Raw genomic sequence first — 17,089 nt, 5'->3', positions numbered from 1 at the left:
TAAGGTGAAAGCATGACTTGGTGATGAGTGGACATAGCTACACAGTCCTGTGCAAAACTCAGTAGCTAGAAGTCAATTTAACATTGTAAGGTGTAACTAAATGAAAAGTTAACAACTGATAATAACACGGATGTAGATCAGGAAAGATTCTGTGTCCCCTTAGACATGATGGTACTAGAGGAAAGATACAAAATCTTCATAGACTAGGGCAATCCATTTGTAATCAGTTATGTGAAAATAAGTTCGAACATATGTGAGAGAAATGGATGAAGGGGCAATTCAGTCTGCTGTTTCAAAGCAAGCTGAGTGCAAAGGAAGCTTCCACTATGAAAACAGTTGGAGGGTCAGAATTCTAGAGGGTTTTAGGTAAGGAAAAAACTTTAACCTTACAGGAAAAGGGGAAAAAAGGAGAGATTTTTTTTTCTTAATGGAGAATAAGGTGGTCAGAAAAGGAAGCAAACCTCATGAGAAAAATTTCTCAGAGAAGCTAATGTAGATGTTGGAGGGAATGCAGAAAGGGAGTGATTTTAAGAGTTACATTAAGGATTTTAACTATGGACAGTTGTAAAATCTTAACTATTTATTTTAATAATTGCTGACATTTATCTGCCTTTCTCATGATTGTTATGATGGACAGATTCAGGTTTTTAATTTTATTGCTAATTGTAAGAGGTATCAAAGTTTGGAATTAGAGAAAAGAACCTATATTTATTTCCTGTCCAAAAAGAGAGTACAATTTTAATTTTTTTTTTCTCAGAAATGAAAAAACTGGAAAAGGAGAAGAGGAATCTGCACATGAAGAAAAATCTGGTAATAACATCTTTTATCATTAATTTGAAAAATCTTTTTTATTATTTTTTATTTATTTATTTACTATGTGTGCACTAAGAATTGTGAGTATCCCATCAAACAGAATAATGGAAATGAAAGCTGTGGATTAGTGCTCCAGTTCAAATGCAAAGTCTTCAGAAAATGTCACAGCAGGGCGTCAGGAGGGTAGCATAGGATCTTTGTGTTTGTAGTGGGATGTAATCTAAAGATCTGAAAAGAGGAAATTGTACTACAGTCTCCTAGCTTGTTCTATACTCTGTGTTGCCTTTGGAGCTAGTCAAAAAACTTGACTTTCTAGGCTTCAGATTCATGAGACAGTCCAGCATCCTCATTGAACGTTTTTGTTCTGAGTAATATGTAAACCAATTGACTTCTGTTCCCATATCCCCCTGACCATTGTGGGTAAAGCTTTTACTTTTCTGAAAGCTGTTTTAATTTTCTTATTAATGATTTGCATTTATCTGTAGTTCTCACAATGGCCTTTTAGTCTGCCTTTGCATTATGACTGTGCAGCTCATGTTCAGACAGGGTTTTCAGGGGTTTGCTGTTGCTTTGTGCTTTTTTGTTTTGAAGTGGATTTTTAATCTATTGTGACTGATGCCTAAAAGGAAAACAGCAAAAACCCCACAAGCAACTGTTGATCAAAATGTGAAGAAAAAATGACCACCATGTTGAAACACATCGTAATGTTTGAGTTACTCCAGTGTCCTATCATCTTTGGTTTTGTACTGTCTTTTCATACCTGAGTTTAATCTCTGTAATCTGCAGTATTACTCCTACCTGTTCTTTTTCCCAAATTTCCATGCCGCATTCCTTCCATCTTGCTTTTTTGTCTTTCACTTGTCATCTCTATTTCACTGTTCATTGCTGGCGTGTGATAGAGTGTATTCCTCTATTTTAATGAACAGATTGTATTTTCAAATTTATATATTTAATTGAACTTTTGGGAGGTCCTGTTGTCAGGCTTGAATTTCCCAAACATAAAGAGACTGTATTTGCAAACCTTAATCACAGGAAATCTTTTCTCCTTGCAAGTTTGGTTACTTTGTAGATTGCAAGAGTTCATGATAGTTGTAGCAGAATTGCTACAACAATTTGGTAGCCTTTTACTGAACAAAACGGTTGAAATTACCTGATTGTTATGGTCAGTTTTATGAAATTGATACTTCTGATTTTTAGGAAAAGAGTTTCTATAGAATACCTGGAATGACCAAGCTGTGTTATGTGTGGTTTGATTTAGTCTTTGTCAAACTGCTATTTCATGAAATAGCAAACAAAATAGTGGATAATACTTATGCAGGAATAGTATAAGCAGTGTGTATGTCTTAAGTCAGTATGAGAAAGCTCTTTCCAGCTGATCAGACTTTTCATGGTCCAAAACCAAAGAGAATGCTGATAGAGTGGTTTTTACATATGAGTTAGACTGAGTTAGACAAAACACAGAAGGTACGCATTATAAACCGGTGTTGTGCAACACTTCTATATTTAAGTGTTTAAGACAATGCAGACACTGAAGCCTGTAACCCCAGGCAGTGGGGGAGATACAGCAACAGGGAATCAGAACTTGTGGAAGGATCTAGGTAACTGGGGGAAAAGCATTTGACTTGTTCATAAAAATCATTCTCGGGCACACTTATGTTTTTAAATAATGCTTACTCTTGAGAGTGGCTGTTGGGCCACCAAAGCAGGTCAGAAGAAGCAGAGTTACAGATTCTGAGCCTAAGAACTGCTGGAGTTGTCAAGGTGGGTCTACAGAGTACTTTGTCTGCTGGGGGGGAATTGGCATCATTTCACCCCTAAGTGAGAGAAAGTGATTGAATGAAAGGGGTCAATTCAAGTATGCCATGAGGAGACAGAGGTAAAGTGTATCTGATCATAAGGCAAACTTCATTTGAATTTAGAGATATTACATGTGATGTTTACTGTGGTTTTAGTACCACATTCAGTCTCGAAACGTTTCTGTTGCCCTTGTGAAAGGAGTAATAGTGGCAGTAGCTGCTCTTAGACAAGAGATTGGTGAAGAGGAAATAACTTTCCCTTACTGCTTTATCGTCCTTGAATTTTCATTCTATTTGATGTTTATTTTACTCTTCAGGCAGCTACAGTGAAGATTTTGAGGAAGAAACAGATGCTAATCCAGCCTTTAAAACTGAGGGAAGCCAGGTGAATCAAAACAACATGTCAGGAGTTGATTTAAGTCCTCAAGAACCGGTATGACTTACCAAATGTTTATATTACTTGCATGAATTGTAAAAGCTCTGCAATGTATAAATCTAAATAGAGTAAACCTTTATATACATAGGAACATACAGGAGGAATTTCTCAAATTACAATGTAAGAGAATCAGGAAGGTGCAAAAATATTATCCCAATTACGTGGAGTAGCATTTAGTTCCCAGTCACTTGTGAGAACGTTTAGAGTACAGGATGTTGAGGACCTCTCCTGAGGAGAGCTTCAGAGAAGTGCATATTCTTGGAGCACCAAGAACTGCTTAGTTCTAAGTTCTAAGAACTGTTCTGAGGTTCTGAACCAACTTTTAAAGTTTGTCCAGACTTTTTTTCCCCTGAAATTCAAAATGTAATTTTTTTTCTTTATTTTTGCTAGGAAGAAGCAAACACTGGCATGCTGGCTAAAGGTAAAATAGAAACTTGGATCAGTAGGATAATACTAAATGTAACTTTCTGAAACTTTCTTACCTGATTTTTACTATTTTGATATTTTTCACCTGATTTTATTGTCTTCTGCTGAAAGTCTGTTAGGCTGAAATGGTTGAAAATTTTACATTAGTGTTTCAAAGTGATCATCAATGTAAGTTTTTAATTTTACTACATCCAGTCAGTACTCGGATTTCAATGCTTGCAATCAGAGTTAATCAGTTTGCCGTTAATCACATTAGAATAATCTATATAGCAATTTTGGTATGTTTACTACATCATGATAAGCTTCGGTATACTTCTAATTCCAGCGTAGACAGAGTATAAATAAGAGAATTGTGTTTTCTTTAACATTTATCTCCTTGGGTTTAGTTGTATTACTTGATTCACAAGATTCAACTACAGAACTTCAAAAAGCCATTGAAACATCAGATGTAGCTGTAGGTGAACATTATTTGCCTGAAGAAGTCCGTGGAACTGAAATGAATGAAGCAGGTAAGGGTTGCTTTAAAAAAAACCAAAAACCAACAAACCCAAACCCAGGCAACAAAACCCAAACCCCAAAATCTTACTTTAGTAGAATAGGTGGCTCTGATGTCTTCATTTCTTCTTAGGTTATTAGCAAACATGAAGCCCTTGGCTTTTAGTAACAAATCTTGAAAGGAAGAGGAAATATTTCAGGAAAAAGTCATGTTTCTACTAAAAAGACATCTGTTTACACTTGGTTATTGTGAAGTTGCTTTTGACATTGCAGTTCGATCTTAAATACCATCTCCTTTGTTATTCCTCACAGCTAAAATGCTTCTTTGACGGCATTGAACACAATTATAAAACATGTTCTCTTATCAAACTTCGTAAACAGTGTATGCCACTTATATCCAGAGTATGGCTCTGATGGCATCTATTAAAATAATTGTATTACATACACTGTTAGTTTTGGTACTGATAAAATATTGACGCGGGGGAAGGGGATGGAGAGGCATGCAAACTGTAGATGAGACTATTTAGTATGTACTAATTAACTTGGCAACTGTTTTATTTTTGTAGCAAAGATGAGATTTTAAAATATTTTTTCATAACTGAAATCACTGTTCTTACCACGTGATAGATCAAGCTAGTAATTGAAACACAGACTTTAGTGGGATGTTTTCCAAACTGGAAAATCCTGTATTGTCTCTTATGAGCCTGCATTTTTCACAGGCACTTCCTATGGACAAACCACCAGTGACATCGAAGCGTTACACCAAGCATACCATCATATTGATCAGTCTTTGGGAGACACTGATGAGCAAAAAAACCTGCATGATTCTGCAACAGCAGCCTCGGAATACTTGGCGCAAGGTGTTTCGCAAAATAATGACATCTGCTCAAAAAACATGTCAACTATTGAGTCAGGTAAATACCTCAAAGGCAGGCATGTATTGTACAAGCACATAAAATGACTGAATTAGTAGTATCTTTAATACTCTATGAAACATTTTTAAATGTTGTCCTTTTTACATATATTTTTCTAAGGGTTGTTTTTTTTCTTTTGGTGCTAATTAGATTTACCTACTGTGGAAGAATTGATGAAACCAATTAAAGGGCATTCATGTAATATCAGAAGTTCTGATGTGGAGCCTGAAAGGTATTTATTTCAGAATGCATAGCTCTCCAACCTCTGTAACCGAAGATCAAGTCCTCTTATTCTGCTTACTCTCGTGATTCCTACTAACCTGTGCTCCATACTTCCTTCTAGTTTGCTCCAGCTGTTGTGTCTAGAGCAGAAAGCATAGGCCCTGAAACTGTCGGATTTAGGTTGTGCTTAGCAAATGAGTTTTGGGAGCTTATTGCATAGCTGCACCCTGCAGAAATTACCATTCATTGTTTTATTAGCATTAACTGCATGCTTGCAGGTGTTCATCTTGTAGCCAGGTTTGGTACCTCCACAAAAGCAGTCACTGCTGGGAAGTTATTCTTGTTCCGCAGCGTGAGAGTGAATCTGTGTAACTAACTCTGCGAGGTTGTTCTTAAAAGGAACCTAGTGGCTCTTTCAAATTCAAGCAGTCTTTATAGCTGATATCTAAAGGAAAAATGGCCCACTTTTTCCAGGGCAATAGAAAGGCAAAGGGAAAAGTCTTATTATATATTACTTTATTCCTTTCTCTTGTAGTCCTGTGAAACTGGTAGACAGCACAGCAAATGACCTCATCAGCCACTTGCCCTTTAAAGAGTACCAGAGTAATACAGTTTGGGAGACAAACTTACTTGAAAAATTTAACAGAGAAGAGAGCATCTTTCTGCAGACAGCTGTGAATGACGATAACTTTCAGAGGGTGACTGAGAAAGAAATTCAGACCTGTGACGTACAGCCTGATGTACTACGAGGAAAAATAGTACAAGACTCTCTGCTTTCACAAGGCAGCAAAACTAGACAAGTAAGTGATATCAACCAGATTTTTATTATATGGAAATATATTTAAAATGTATATACTTTTAGACTGCCTGTCATTTGATTATGTTCTGATGTATAGAAATTGAGAGGCTGTTGCTGTTTTTCTTGAAACTCTCATGTTACCATTGCTTTTGTTAGAGGTAGCCAAAACCAGTGGACTTTGGGACCAGCGGGATTCATCCTGTCCCAGCCCAATATTTGCAAGGCTGTGCAGTTCCATGTCCCCAGCTCAAGCTGGTAGCAAGTCTGAGCATGTGTTCCCATTGCAGGGACATGTATCAACACACACAAGCTCAGAATAGAGAGGACAGTTAGAAATAGAATTCAATAAGAATATAGGAGAGACTGCAACGATCAATGTGGGACTTAGACAAGTGTACTGCCCAGCAACCTGGTCATGTCACCACCTTCTTTAATCTTATTTTCCCTCTATTTCCCATACTTGTTGCTACTTGATCCACTTAATCTCTCCCCTTTACCTAGTTTTTGTCCTCTCCCTAAACATTCTACAAGTTCTGCACATTCTCACAATCCTCTCAAACATTCTGTAACAAGATTTACACAACCCCAAATCTTCTCCCTGCATCCCCAAATTCTCTTCTTGCATCCCTTAAATTATCCCCACACTGCCTTAGGCAATCACCTCTTCTGTCTGCAAGGTGTTGCAGGGAGAGAGATTGTTTGGCTGATTCATCCTGGTGGATTTCCAACCAGGGCCAACCAGCTAAGCTTTCTCATTTGCTGGTGTTAGGAGTTGTGTGCTTTGTTTTTGATGATCAAATTTAGTAGGGTTCCTCTGCCTGCTACTATTCCTCTCTTCATCACTGGCTTTGTGTTCACTGTGATTAGCCTTTAGTCATGTACTACCTGCTTTGGTAAGCTGAAGATCCTGTGATGTAATAATACTTCCCAGAAAATTAAACGAAGCCAGTAGAAAATACTTGCACTACATACACTTCTGAAGTAGTAAAATTCTGCAAAATTACATACTATTACTTTAGTTAAAAATAATGCTTCCTGCCACCCTGACTCCTACAGCTGTGTAATTCTGGTAACTGATTCTATGTTTAGTACTGAAAGTTACCTTCAGATTACACTAGAGCCTAAAACTTGTTTTAAACAAATGTGCTCTGTCACAGGCTCTTCGGTCTAGTTCCTTGAAGAATGAAAGATCAGAATCAATGACAACTAAACCGGTGTTATACAAGAATATCAGAAGTCCAGCACCTTTACATAAAAAGAAATCTTCATATGGTCCTCATGGGGTGGTTAGAAGTTCTGGGTATGGAAAACCCACATCACTCTCAAAACAGTCTTTTCCAGTTAATGAAAAGAAAACACCAAAAGAAACTTTGAAAAAGACCAGTGTGAAAACCAAAAGTCCTGCAGATAGAGCAAGATCTAAAGGTAATTCTGTTGTACAAAGTCTGAGTTTTAAGAGCCAGAGAGCTTTGCTGTCAGTGCTTCACATTTAAAAAACAAAAACCAACCAACTAAACAGGGAAAAAAAAGTAGTAGAAGAAATCTAAGTTCAAATGCAATAAAGTACTGATTTTTTTCGGTATCAGCATGAAGTTGCTGGAAGAGAGACTTAAATAAAGCTTTGCACTGTAGTCTTGTTTCATTTCCACTCACGTATACCACCACTATGTTTGAGACTTGCCTATTGTTCATCGCTAGGACCAAAACAATAGAAAAAGCTGGTGTTCAAAAATAAGTGTCTACAAGTTACATTTTTCATTACAGTAAATGCAAAGATTTTCTGACACACTAACTTTCGTGTGTAATTCTTAATTTCTACTCTCAGCCTCTTTTTATCTTTGCTTTCCTAGAGTACAAAGAAAGCGCTAAAAAGAAAGTCCTATTTTCTGTTCATGTCTCTTGTAACACTAAGGAAAGGAAAATAACCATGTAGACCTGTGAAAGCTGAGTTGCAAGTAAAGGTCTGAACTTTTTTATTTTTGGGTGCAGCCTAAAGAGTTTCATGAGATAATTCAGCTTCGTGTCTTTACAGACAATGTTTGCTATCTCTGAGACATGGGAAAATAACTCCACAGATGCCCAGGTTTTAGCACACTTCTAGCATCTAACGCTTTTTAAAACCCTTCAAGTAGTCTTGGGAAAAGCACGTTAGGATTATGTTGCCCATCTTAAGGAGATGCTTCAGTGGCAGCTATCAAACTAAGGGACCTTAGTTTCTCAGTGCATTGCTGTGGTGCTCCCTGGAGAAGAGGAGGGTGTACAGCCAGATGGCGGTGGTGAAGTGAATGACAAGTCCCGAGAAAACGAGACCACTAGCCTCATTCAAACATGTTCTTCTCTCTCTAGCTATAGCCATTCTCCATAGCAATTCCAGGTGACTTCAGAAGTTAATCTCACCAGGATGCATTCTGCAAGGGCCTCTAAAGCGAGGAAGAGAATGACATTGAATCAAACAGTCCCCTAACCATCAGTGCTAAGGGAGCACCTTTGCAAGGGAATAATGTGAGAAATGTAAAAAATATCAAATATGGAAAATGATCATTGCCTGTTTGTTTTCAGGTATAACATTCCAAAGCAGGAGCTCTTGGCTTAAATTGCTGTAGGCAGAAATGAAATGGCAGTTGTTGTTACTATCTGTATCTCAGAAGACTAAGATATGCATAGTTCCATGTATATTAGTTACTCTCTAGGGGGAACTTCACTGATTTTTAATTTCTGGTCAAGGTGCTATTTGATGCAACAAATACATGTTGCATGTCTTTCTATGCTGTCAGCACTCCAGAGTCCATTTTGAAAATTGTTGTGTCCTGTCTTCACCATAGCTTGAAATACATTGTGTTTCTCTATACTTAGATAACTGGCCACTTCTTGAGTAGACAATTGAGGATAACCTTGTTTCATGAGGGGTTTATTATCCAGCTACTGGTTTCAGTTGTTCTTTGGGTTTTGTTTTATCTTGTCACCAGTGCCTTACTTAAAAAAAAGTACAGCATTTTCATGATGTCTCATTGCTCTCAAGTTTCTATATTTAACTCAAAATTCAAGTTGTAGAATACTTAATTTATATGCCTAAGGGGTGGATCGCATGAGTAGATTTTTTTGAAAGGACCTCAAATTCTGAGTTTAATTTTGCTCTATTTTACTTTCTGCCTAAATGAAGAAGCCTTATTTGCTACTAGGATAATAAGATCTGCAACAAATGAACCAACTTTGAAGGGAAGTTTTAACAGAGTTACGTCTGGCCAATCAGTTGTTAATAATCTTGGACACCAGGCTGTGGATTATTGCAGGCAGTATCAGCATGTAAGTAATAATCAGTGATGCTTCTAATGATAGTATATACAACTTGGGTTGCAAGCCTATTTTGTCAAGATTGGCAAATGCTGAAATATTAAATCAAGCCTTTCCTTTACTCAAATACTAGTTTTTGCTTTTAAAATAGGCAAGTATAATCATACTGCTTTTCAGTTGCTTGGATAATTTTATTGCTTGGGTGGTTGTATATGCTTAAAGTTGGAATGCTTATTAATTTCTAAAAGTTATTTTTTTGTGGTAGAAAAGGAAAATTTTAAAACTTTTACTTAAAAATATCTGTTATGAATGTTTTATAGTACTACGGTTTGGGGGTTTTCTTCTGTTTGCATTGCATTGAATATTTAATAGTATCTTCTGACTTCTCCGAGATGACTGAATTTGCAGCACCATGATGGATTTCCCTTCTTCCTTATAAACTGGATAAAAAATTATTCATTGAATACCTAAATCATTACTGCTTTTCAAAAAGTAAGATGCATAATAGAGTAGTTCTGGTAGCTACGTAATGGCCATCATATGAGAGGTGTTTTTACTGGTTGTTTTTTTGGCTTGTTTTCCTCATACGTATTTCAGAAATGAGAACATAGCTCATTAAAGTAAATGCAGAATGTTTTGCTATGAGAATGTTGGGGTTTTTTTCATTACAAGTGCCTTATGTGGTTGCTGAGAGCCAGACAAGCCAGTTAAATAAAATTGGTGAGTGGAATTTTTGATAAACAATCAGCTCAGTGTAATGTTTCTCTGAATTTTTCTCTTCATTAGGATTTATCATTTTCTCCTATCAAAAGTTGTGATAGAGAACTGTATTTGCTGAAACGAGTACAAGTTGCAGAGGAGGACCTGAACACAGCTCGTGATTTGATTCAACAGCTAACCAGCACGGTTTCACAAAAAGAAAAAGAAACAGAGACAAAGATAGTAGAACTGAAAACACAGCATGAAAAAGAGATTTCTCGGTTGGGTCAGGAGAACTATGTTCTTCAGAGTAAGGTACTTCATCATCTTATATACCTTTAATACAAAACAGAGGAGACATTGCTTCTGAAAATTATATTGTTATTTTATGTAAATTGTTAATGAGCAGAACATCCTGATTTATACACACACTGCTAGTGTGAAAATGCATACCTTCTGTTACATCTATTGCCCAAAAGACACAATCTTTTTTTTTCCTACAAACTGTGTTATCCTGAGTTCCTTTAGTTTTCTGTGTTGAGAGTTCTGCAGTAGGTTTTTTGTGAAGATTTAACTCACTCTTGTCTAAAAAAAATATGAATAAGAGATGATCCATACCATTTATTATAGATAAGTACTATATGTTGAGACACTGGGGGGAGGCGAGGTTGATGCATTTTTCAATGTTGTGTTTTGTCTACATGGCATAATCCCAGGGTTATTCCACTATAACCTCCTGTCTATATACATAAGAACAGAAGAGGGAGGGTAAAACTTTGTTAACTTTTCCCAGACTTTTTATACTTTGCTGCTGTTTGTAATGCTTCTGTAAAACTCCAATAATAAGATCGGCTCATTGGTCTGCTCTCATATCTTAATGAAAAGATTGGCCTATTTATATTATAAGAGTGTAGTCTTGTAAAGAATTCCATATTGCTAAACAAATTGTATTATTAATTGTGTGTCTTTTTATTTCTGAAAGTTAAGAAGCATGGAAGAGCAGACTCGGGAAAAGAGATGGACCCATCACACAGCAACAGTTCCTGTCACTGAAGAAAAACTGGCACAAATACAAAAAGAAATTGAAGATCAAGAGGTCATTATTCAAGGTTATCAACAGGTATACCACACAGCTTACTGAGCTGTTCTAGCCACTTTTCAGAAACAAAATTGTGTAGTGGTTACTACTTTTCTGTTGAAAACATTTATCTTCCTATGTAAAAAGTGAATGAAATTTAAGTGGGAAAGGCAAACGTATTGCACGTTTAAGAAGTGTTTCACGTATGTCTAGTTTGGACTAAGTTTTGACATGATTCCATGTAACTGCTCTAAATTCTAAAAATATGCTGACTTGTCAGTTAGGAACTGGGAAAATACTTTATGGCCAATAAAGAACTGCAAACATTTTGCCCCAAATATAGTAGAAAAGTAGTATTTTTAAGCAAAATTAGAAATCTGGAGGGTTCTGTTTTCAAGATGTCTTTCACAGGACCTCGGCAGCTGCTTTCAAGGAAACCTTATTAGTGGGTCTGATTTTTATTACTTAGCCAAGTGTAGAAATAGATAATGCAAACTTAATAATCCTTTTGAATACTTGCAGCTGTAAAATCAAATAGATTAGTTTAACCAGTTTCCAGATGGTGCTCAGCAGCATTTCTTGGTAGAGGCACAATGTCTTGCCAGTATGGCTGTGAGCATCCCGAAGGGGTGATGGTTTGTGTCCACAGGATTGGAGCATGGGCAGGCTGAGCTCTGATCTGTCGGCACCCATCCATCTCTGTGCTTTTAGAATACAGTTGGGGTAGCTTTGCAGAGGAACTAGCATAGGTTCTCCAGAGTGAACAGACACTCAGACAAGATTGTAGAGGTCACTGTATACTACTTTAGCATAAAGATAATGAAAGTAGATGTCCATTTTAGAAACTTAGTAATAAAACATTTACTGTTTGCTTCCACTGTTTCAGTGGGCAAACTATGCAAGTCATAGACAATTGTTTTTGAACTGGATAAAACAGTAATTTACGAACATTCTTTAACTTTGTCTGTCTTAGGAAAATGAGAGGTTATACAAACAAATGAAAGAGCTACAAATCCAAAACAAAAAAAATGAGGAACGAATGTTTAAGGAGAATCAGTGTTTAATGTCTGAATTAATAGCCCTAAGGTAGGCTCATTTAAACATCTGATATAAAATCTCTGGAGTATTCAGCTGTGTTTATTTTATTTACGAAGAATCACTGTAGAGTCTGTCAGGTGCATGTTTTCTGGTGTTTCTGGGGTTTGTGGTTTTGTTTTCTCTTTTGAGAATTTATTTACATTGATTATGGGCACTTAATTCTTAGTCTTCTTGCTGATGTTGCAGACCTGTGGGAAGACTAGAGTCCTCCATTTGGGGAATATTTCAGTGCTAAAATTAAAATACTCTGCTTCATATCTGGATGTGAAAGACATATACTAGTTCTGGTATTACAGCTGTGCTCACGTGTCAAAATGTTTTGATACTGTTGTAAGATACACTGTAGATCAGGGGCCGCAAGGGATCCTGGTAGTGGAGAAACCATTAGATTCACTGCGCTGTTGGTCCTGTAAGATTTGCATCCTGTGCTAATAACAAGGAAAAAGCCTAGCGATTGCGTATACTCCTAATTTACTAACCTTTGCTTGGGAGAGGCCCATAGATGAGTTCCACTGATGCAGAGTAGGTTTTGTTTCCCTCCCTTGTGTAGTCCCAACAAACAAGTTTATGCAAGGTGAGAAAATTTCACCTTACAGGTGAAATTTTTTTGGTATAAAGATGTACCGCATAGTTGCTTCTTTGTTTTGAGCCTGCATGGATTAACGTCATGGTACCAGGTGGGGGAGACAACAGCATCTGGTTTTTAATACACCACTGTAGTGTGCCAAGTCACCACATTGCATACCTGTTTTTGCTGTTTAGAGAAAAGGTAGAGAAGACTAATATCCAGTCACGAATCGTGCAGGATTCTGAACCAGCCAGAAATCAAAGCTTCACAGAATTGATTTCAGAGCTTCGAGCTGCACAGGTAGGTATATACCAAGCCTGGTTTTCACGTGTTCTTACAAAAAACGCATAACTATCCACATTGTAGACTAATAATGTAAATTAAGTAGTGGAGCACGCTACTCTTCTCCAGTGGTAATTATTTGCCATCCTTGTATATCACAAATGTCTCATCAAATGAACTTTCAGAAGTAATCCCTGAAGACACAGATTCACTGAAAGAAGTGTAGTGTTGCCATGTTTACTGGAAATTCGGAAATATCTTGTGAGAGCTTCTGAAAGTCGTGATAGCTTTCCCACATAAGACAAATCCATAAGAGTGCTTATCCATGCTCTGTCCCAAGTAAGGTCTAGAAAAGAACATCAGAGTGAAAAGAATTGTTTGTTATTCACTCATGTAACTTCTGTGTAGTTCTACAGATGCTTGTGTTTTTGACGGAGTATGTTTAGTAAGCTTCATGTAAAAATTAAAGGTTTTCAGGAAATTCTGTTTGCTGTTTACTACAAGAGGGGGACTGTTCTGGTACGTAATTCCTCTGATAGTTAGACCAGAAATTAAAAGCTACTTCTTCTGGTTTTGGTGGTTTTTTGTTTGTTTTTGTTTTGTTTTGTTTTTGTTGTTTGATTGTTTTAACAAAATTAAACAACAACAAAAACAAACAAAAAAAAACCTGGTTAGGTAGGTTATAAAAGAGTCTGGATCCAGTGAGATTCGGGACCAGCAGAGGCATTCCTGGTCTGATAGAGCTGACTTTGAGCTCTTAAAATTCCAGGGACTCCCCTAGTTCCAGCCTCATAGGTGCTGCTGCTATGCTTCCCTGTCCTTAGGTCCAGCCTGTAAGGAGACTGAACACAAGATCCAAAGATGGAGACAGACACGCAGACAATGCTAACACAGTCAGGCAAACAGATAATACAGAGAGCAATGCCTTTGCTCACACCACAGAAATACAAACAGTACTCTTGGACAAAACACACAGAGCACGTATGGACTGACCCTGTTCAGCACATCAGGATAGGAGTTCACTTCAACAGCAAGTTGAACATGAGTCAACAGTGTGCCCTGGCAGCCAAAAGGGCCAACCGTGCCCTGGGGTGCACCAAGCCCTGCATTGCAGCCGGTTGAGGGAGGTGATTGTCCCGCTCTGCTCTGCGCTGGTGCGGCCTCACCTCGAGCACTGTGAGCAGTTTTGGGCGCCACAGTATACTGAGGAAATAAAGCTGCTAGAGAGTGTCCAGAGGAGGGCCATGAAGTTGGTGAAGGATTTAGAGGGGAAGCCGTATGAGGAGCAGCTAAAGTCACTTGGTTTGTTCAGCCTAGAAAAGAGGAGACTGAGGGGAGACCTCACTGCCATCTGCAGATTCCTCACAAGGGGAGGAGGAGGGGCAGGCACTGATCTCTTCTCTCTGGTTACTGATGACAGGACCCAAGGGGACGGCAGGAGGATGTGCCAGGGGAGGTTTAGGTTGGATATTAGGAGAAGGTTCTTCACCCAGCGGGTGCTGGAGCACTGGAACAGGGTCCCCAGGGAGGCAGTCACAGCACCAAGCCTGACTGTTCAAGAAGCACTTGGACAATGCCCTCAGAGATGTGGTGTGAATTTTGGGGTTGTCCTGTGCAGGGACAAGAATTGGACTTGATGATCTCTGTGGGTCCCTTCCAGTGCAGGGCATGCTATGATTCTGTGACAAGCAGTAACACACATACATGCAGATGCTGGCCATTGCTGGCTCTAGACGCTTGGTCTATTTGCCGGCTGGCCCCAAAATCTCGGCCCGTCCGGAGTTGCTGCTCCCTGTACCTATGGTTCTCTAGGACCAAGGGCCTCCATCTCCAGAGGCTGGCACCAAGACCTTTCATCCTACTTAATCTTGAAGTTTGCTAGTGATCACACATAAATAAACAGACCAGAGTGCATGCAGAAAATGGTGATAAGTAGAATGTGGTAAGATGACCTGTTGGACAATACATCTGTCCACTTAAGCTACAGTCATAAGTCTTAGAAATAAGTAGGAGCCATTTTCTTTACTGACCATCCCTAAAGGCAGAAGTTTTCTACTTCTAAAACAGTTATGTAAGACATATTTTAAAAAATGGGATTTTTTATATTTAGCTGAAGTTTTCCCATGCTCTGCTGTAGCAAGGCCCAAGAATAATACTAAAAATAGAAAACCTCATTGTTGCTGCAGTCTGACACAGCTTTTGTGACTTAATCATTTTATGGAGAAAAAGCACGTTCAGGTTTTTTTGTATGACTGTGTGTGTTTCATTTTCCTTGTCTACTGTTTTCTCTAAAACCCAGAAGGAAGAAACTAAATTACAAGAAGAGATAAGACGTCTCAAACAAGATAAGCAAGCTCTTGAGGTAGACCTGGGACAAGCAAAGAAGGAGAGAGATTTAGCAAAAGTCCAGATTGCATCCACATCAGGTAAAGCACCTTCATTTTATTGGATAATTTTGCCTAGTCTGTGCTTCACCAAATAAGTATGTAACTAGTTTCTTATTAAAACATTACTTAGTCAAGTGCATCTAGACTAATTCTTGAAACTTCTAATAAAAACATACAGTGAAGGACATGCTACAGTACCTTTGAACTCTATTAGAAAGCCTTTTCTTCTGCCCAGCCATACTCTTTGTTACTGCCTATTAAGTCTGATTTCTTGCCCATCTTCCACTGGGCACGGAAAACAGATCATTCCATTTATGACAACTGTGTTCATAAGAAAAGATTTACGATGTTGCATCTTAGTTTCCTCTTTAGATGTTGCCCATTTTTAACCTATAACTTACCTTTTTTTTTCAACATTCTTATCAGAACTCTTTCCAGTTTGACTGCAGTTATCTCGGTGTGAGAGGCCAGAAAGTGGACTCTTTCACTTTCAGTATCATGTATCACAAGTGCTTACAGCTGTAATGTTTACGTCCATATCTCCTCAAAATGCTTGATCCCTAAATAGGAGAAGTATGGTCAATACACTTCTAAGCTTATATTCTGTATTGTCATCCATGTTGTTACAGAAAATTGTTTACTAGAACGTGATCAAGAATAGATCCCCCTGGGATTCTGTTTTAAATACTTTCCATGGTAAACTGAGAAAAATTAAGTACTACTATGTATGAGAGAGAAAAGGTTTTTTTTTCAAATAATGTTGCATTTAAAATCCTAATTAGGGTCTGGTTTTAAAACTTTACTGCAGTAAAGCATAAATCAAAAGTGTAAATGTATGAATTGTGCTGAGAAGGATGGTGTTGACTGATTACTTCAATACATAATTACTCATAAAACAATACTAAGGATGTGTTATTCTTGTAGGTGAGAAGTCTTATGAATTTAAAGTTATGGAAGAATCATACAAACAGGAAATTACTCATTTAAAAAGGCGACTTCAGTGGTATGCAGAAAATCAAGATCTTCTGGATAAAGATGCAGCCCGTCTTAAAGATGCAAGAGAAGAAATTGAGAAACTAAAACTAGAGGTGATAATATCTAGCTTTATCTAAGAAGATGGAACTTAAAATTACTTCTTGTCTAGTGATGAGTATAATGTAATTCTGTCCTTTAAAATAATCCCTTTTTTTTAAATCAAGAAAAAAAACATGTAAACTCTATAACCTTTAAATGAAATGTGGAGTCTTCATATGCAAAATTGATATTACTGCATATGCAGTGAGAGTTGCAAGTGCAGAATGCTTAAAACCTGGTTTTGCTTCTATTGGACATCTTGATGATGCTTCTGGAAACAAAAGTAATGTGCTTCCTTAAAACCTGGAAATTTCTTGGCTAAGAAAAGGATGTCCATTGTTACATCAACAACTTGGAACATCCCTCTTGTCATTCTCTTTTCCTCCTTTTTACTCCATGGTAACAGAGGCAACACTTATTTTTTCTCTTAAGTACCGGTTCTAAATTCTTTCTTAGAAAAATTCTCTGGTTGCTCTAGTAGGGAGGAAAAAGCCAAAACACTCAAAATATAAAGCAAGCAAAACTAATAAATGAATCCTGAATAGTTCTGAGATTTGCATTGCCTGCGTGGCAGTAGATTTGACTTAGGATTCACAGAAATAAAGAATTTTACCAATTATAAAATATAATTGATCTGGGATTTTTTTCATGGTGTTTTATTAGAGAGAGCACAGATGAAAGGAGGTGCTTCTGAAGGAGCAGCCAGTGAAG

At 37.6% G+C, this 17,089-nt stretch overlaps 1 protein-coding gene across 5 annotated transcripts in view; it reads left to right on the top strand.

The window, feature by feature from the left end:
- CEP162 (centrosomal protein 162) overlaps positions 1-17,089 on the top strand; it is a 47,476-nt gene that overhangs the window by 15,617 nt on the left and 14,770 nt on the right. For all 5 annotated transcript variants that reach the window (XM_075087206.1, XM_075087207.1, XM_075087208.1 and 2 more), the window contains 15 exons: positions 758-810; positions 2,927-3,042; positions 3,436-3,466; positions 3,858-3,980; positions 4,686-4,880; positions 5,031-5,112; positions 5,638-5,902; positions 7,059-7,326; positions 9,062-9,204; positions 9,979-10,206; positions 10,874-11,011; positions 11,943-12,055; positions 12,830-12,935; positions 15,217-15,343; positions 16,229-16,392. In XM_075087206.1, the coding sequence (XP_074943307.1) occupies positions 758-810; positions 2,927-3,042; positions 3,436-3,466; positions 3,858-3,980; positions 4,686-4,880; positions 5,031-5,112; positions 5,638-5,902; positions 7,059-7,326; positions 9,062-9,204; positions 9,979-10,206; positions 10,874-11,011; positions 11,943-12,055; positions 12,830-12,935; positions 15,217-15,343; positions 16,229-16,392 (2,152 nt within the window). The remainder of the gene's footprint in view (positions 1-757; positions 811-2,926; positions 3,043-3,435; positions 3,467-3,857; positions 3,981-4,685; positions 4,881-5,030; positions 5,113-5,637; positions 5,903-7,058; positions 7,327-9,061; positions 9,205-9,978; positions 10,207-10,873; positions 11,012-11,942; positions 12,056-12,829; positions 12,936-15,216; positions 15,344-16,228; positions 16,393-17,089) is intronic.

Source organism: Phalacrocorax aristotelis, chromosome 3, assembly GCF_949628215.1.
Source record: "Phalacrocorax aristotelis chromosome 3, bGulAri2.1, whole genome shotgun sequence".
In the NCBI taxonomy this organism is placed as follows: Eukaryota; Metazoa; Chordata; class Aves; order Suliformes; family Phalacrocoracidae; genus Phalacrocorax; species Phalacrocorax aristotelis.
The sequence above is the reverse complement of the archived record's forward strand: the minus strand, read 5'-3'. Positions and strand labels throughout refer to the sequence as shown.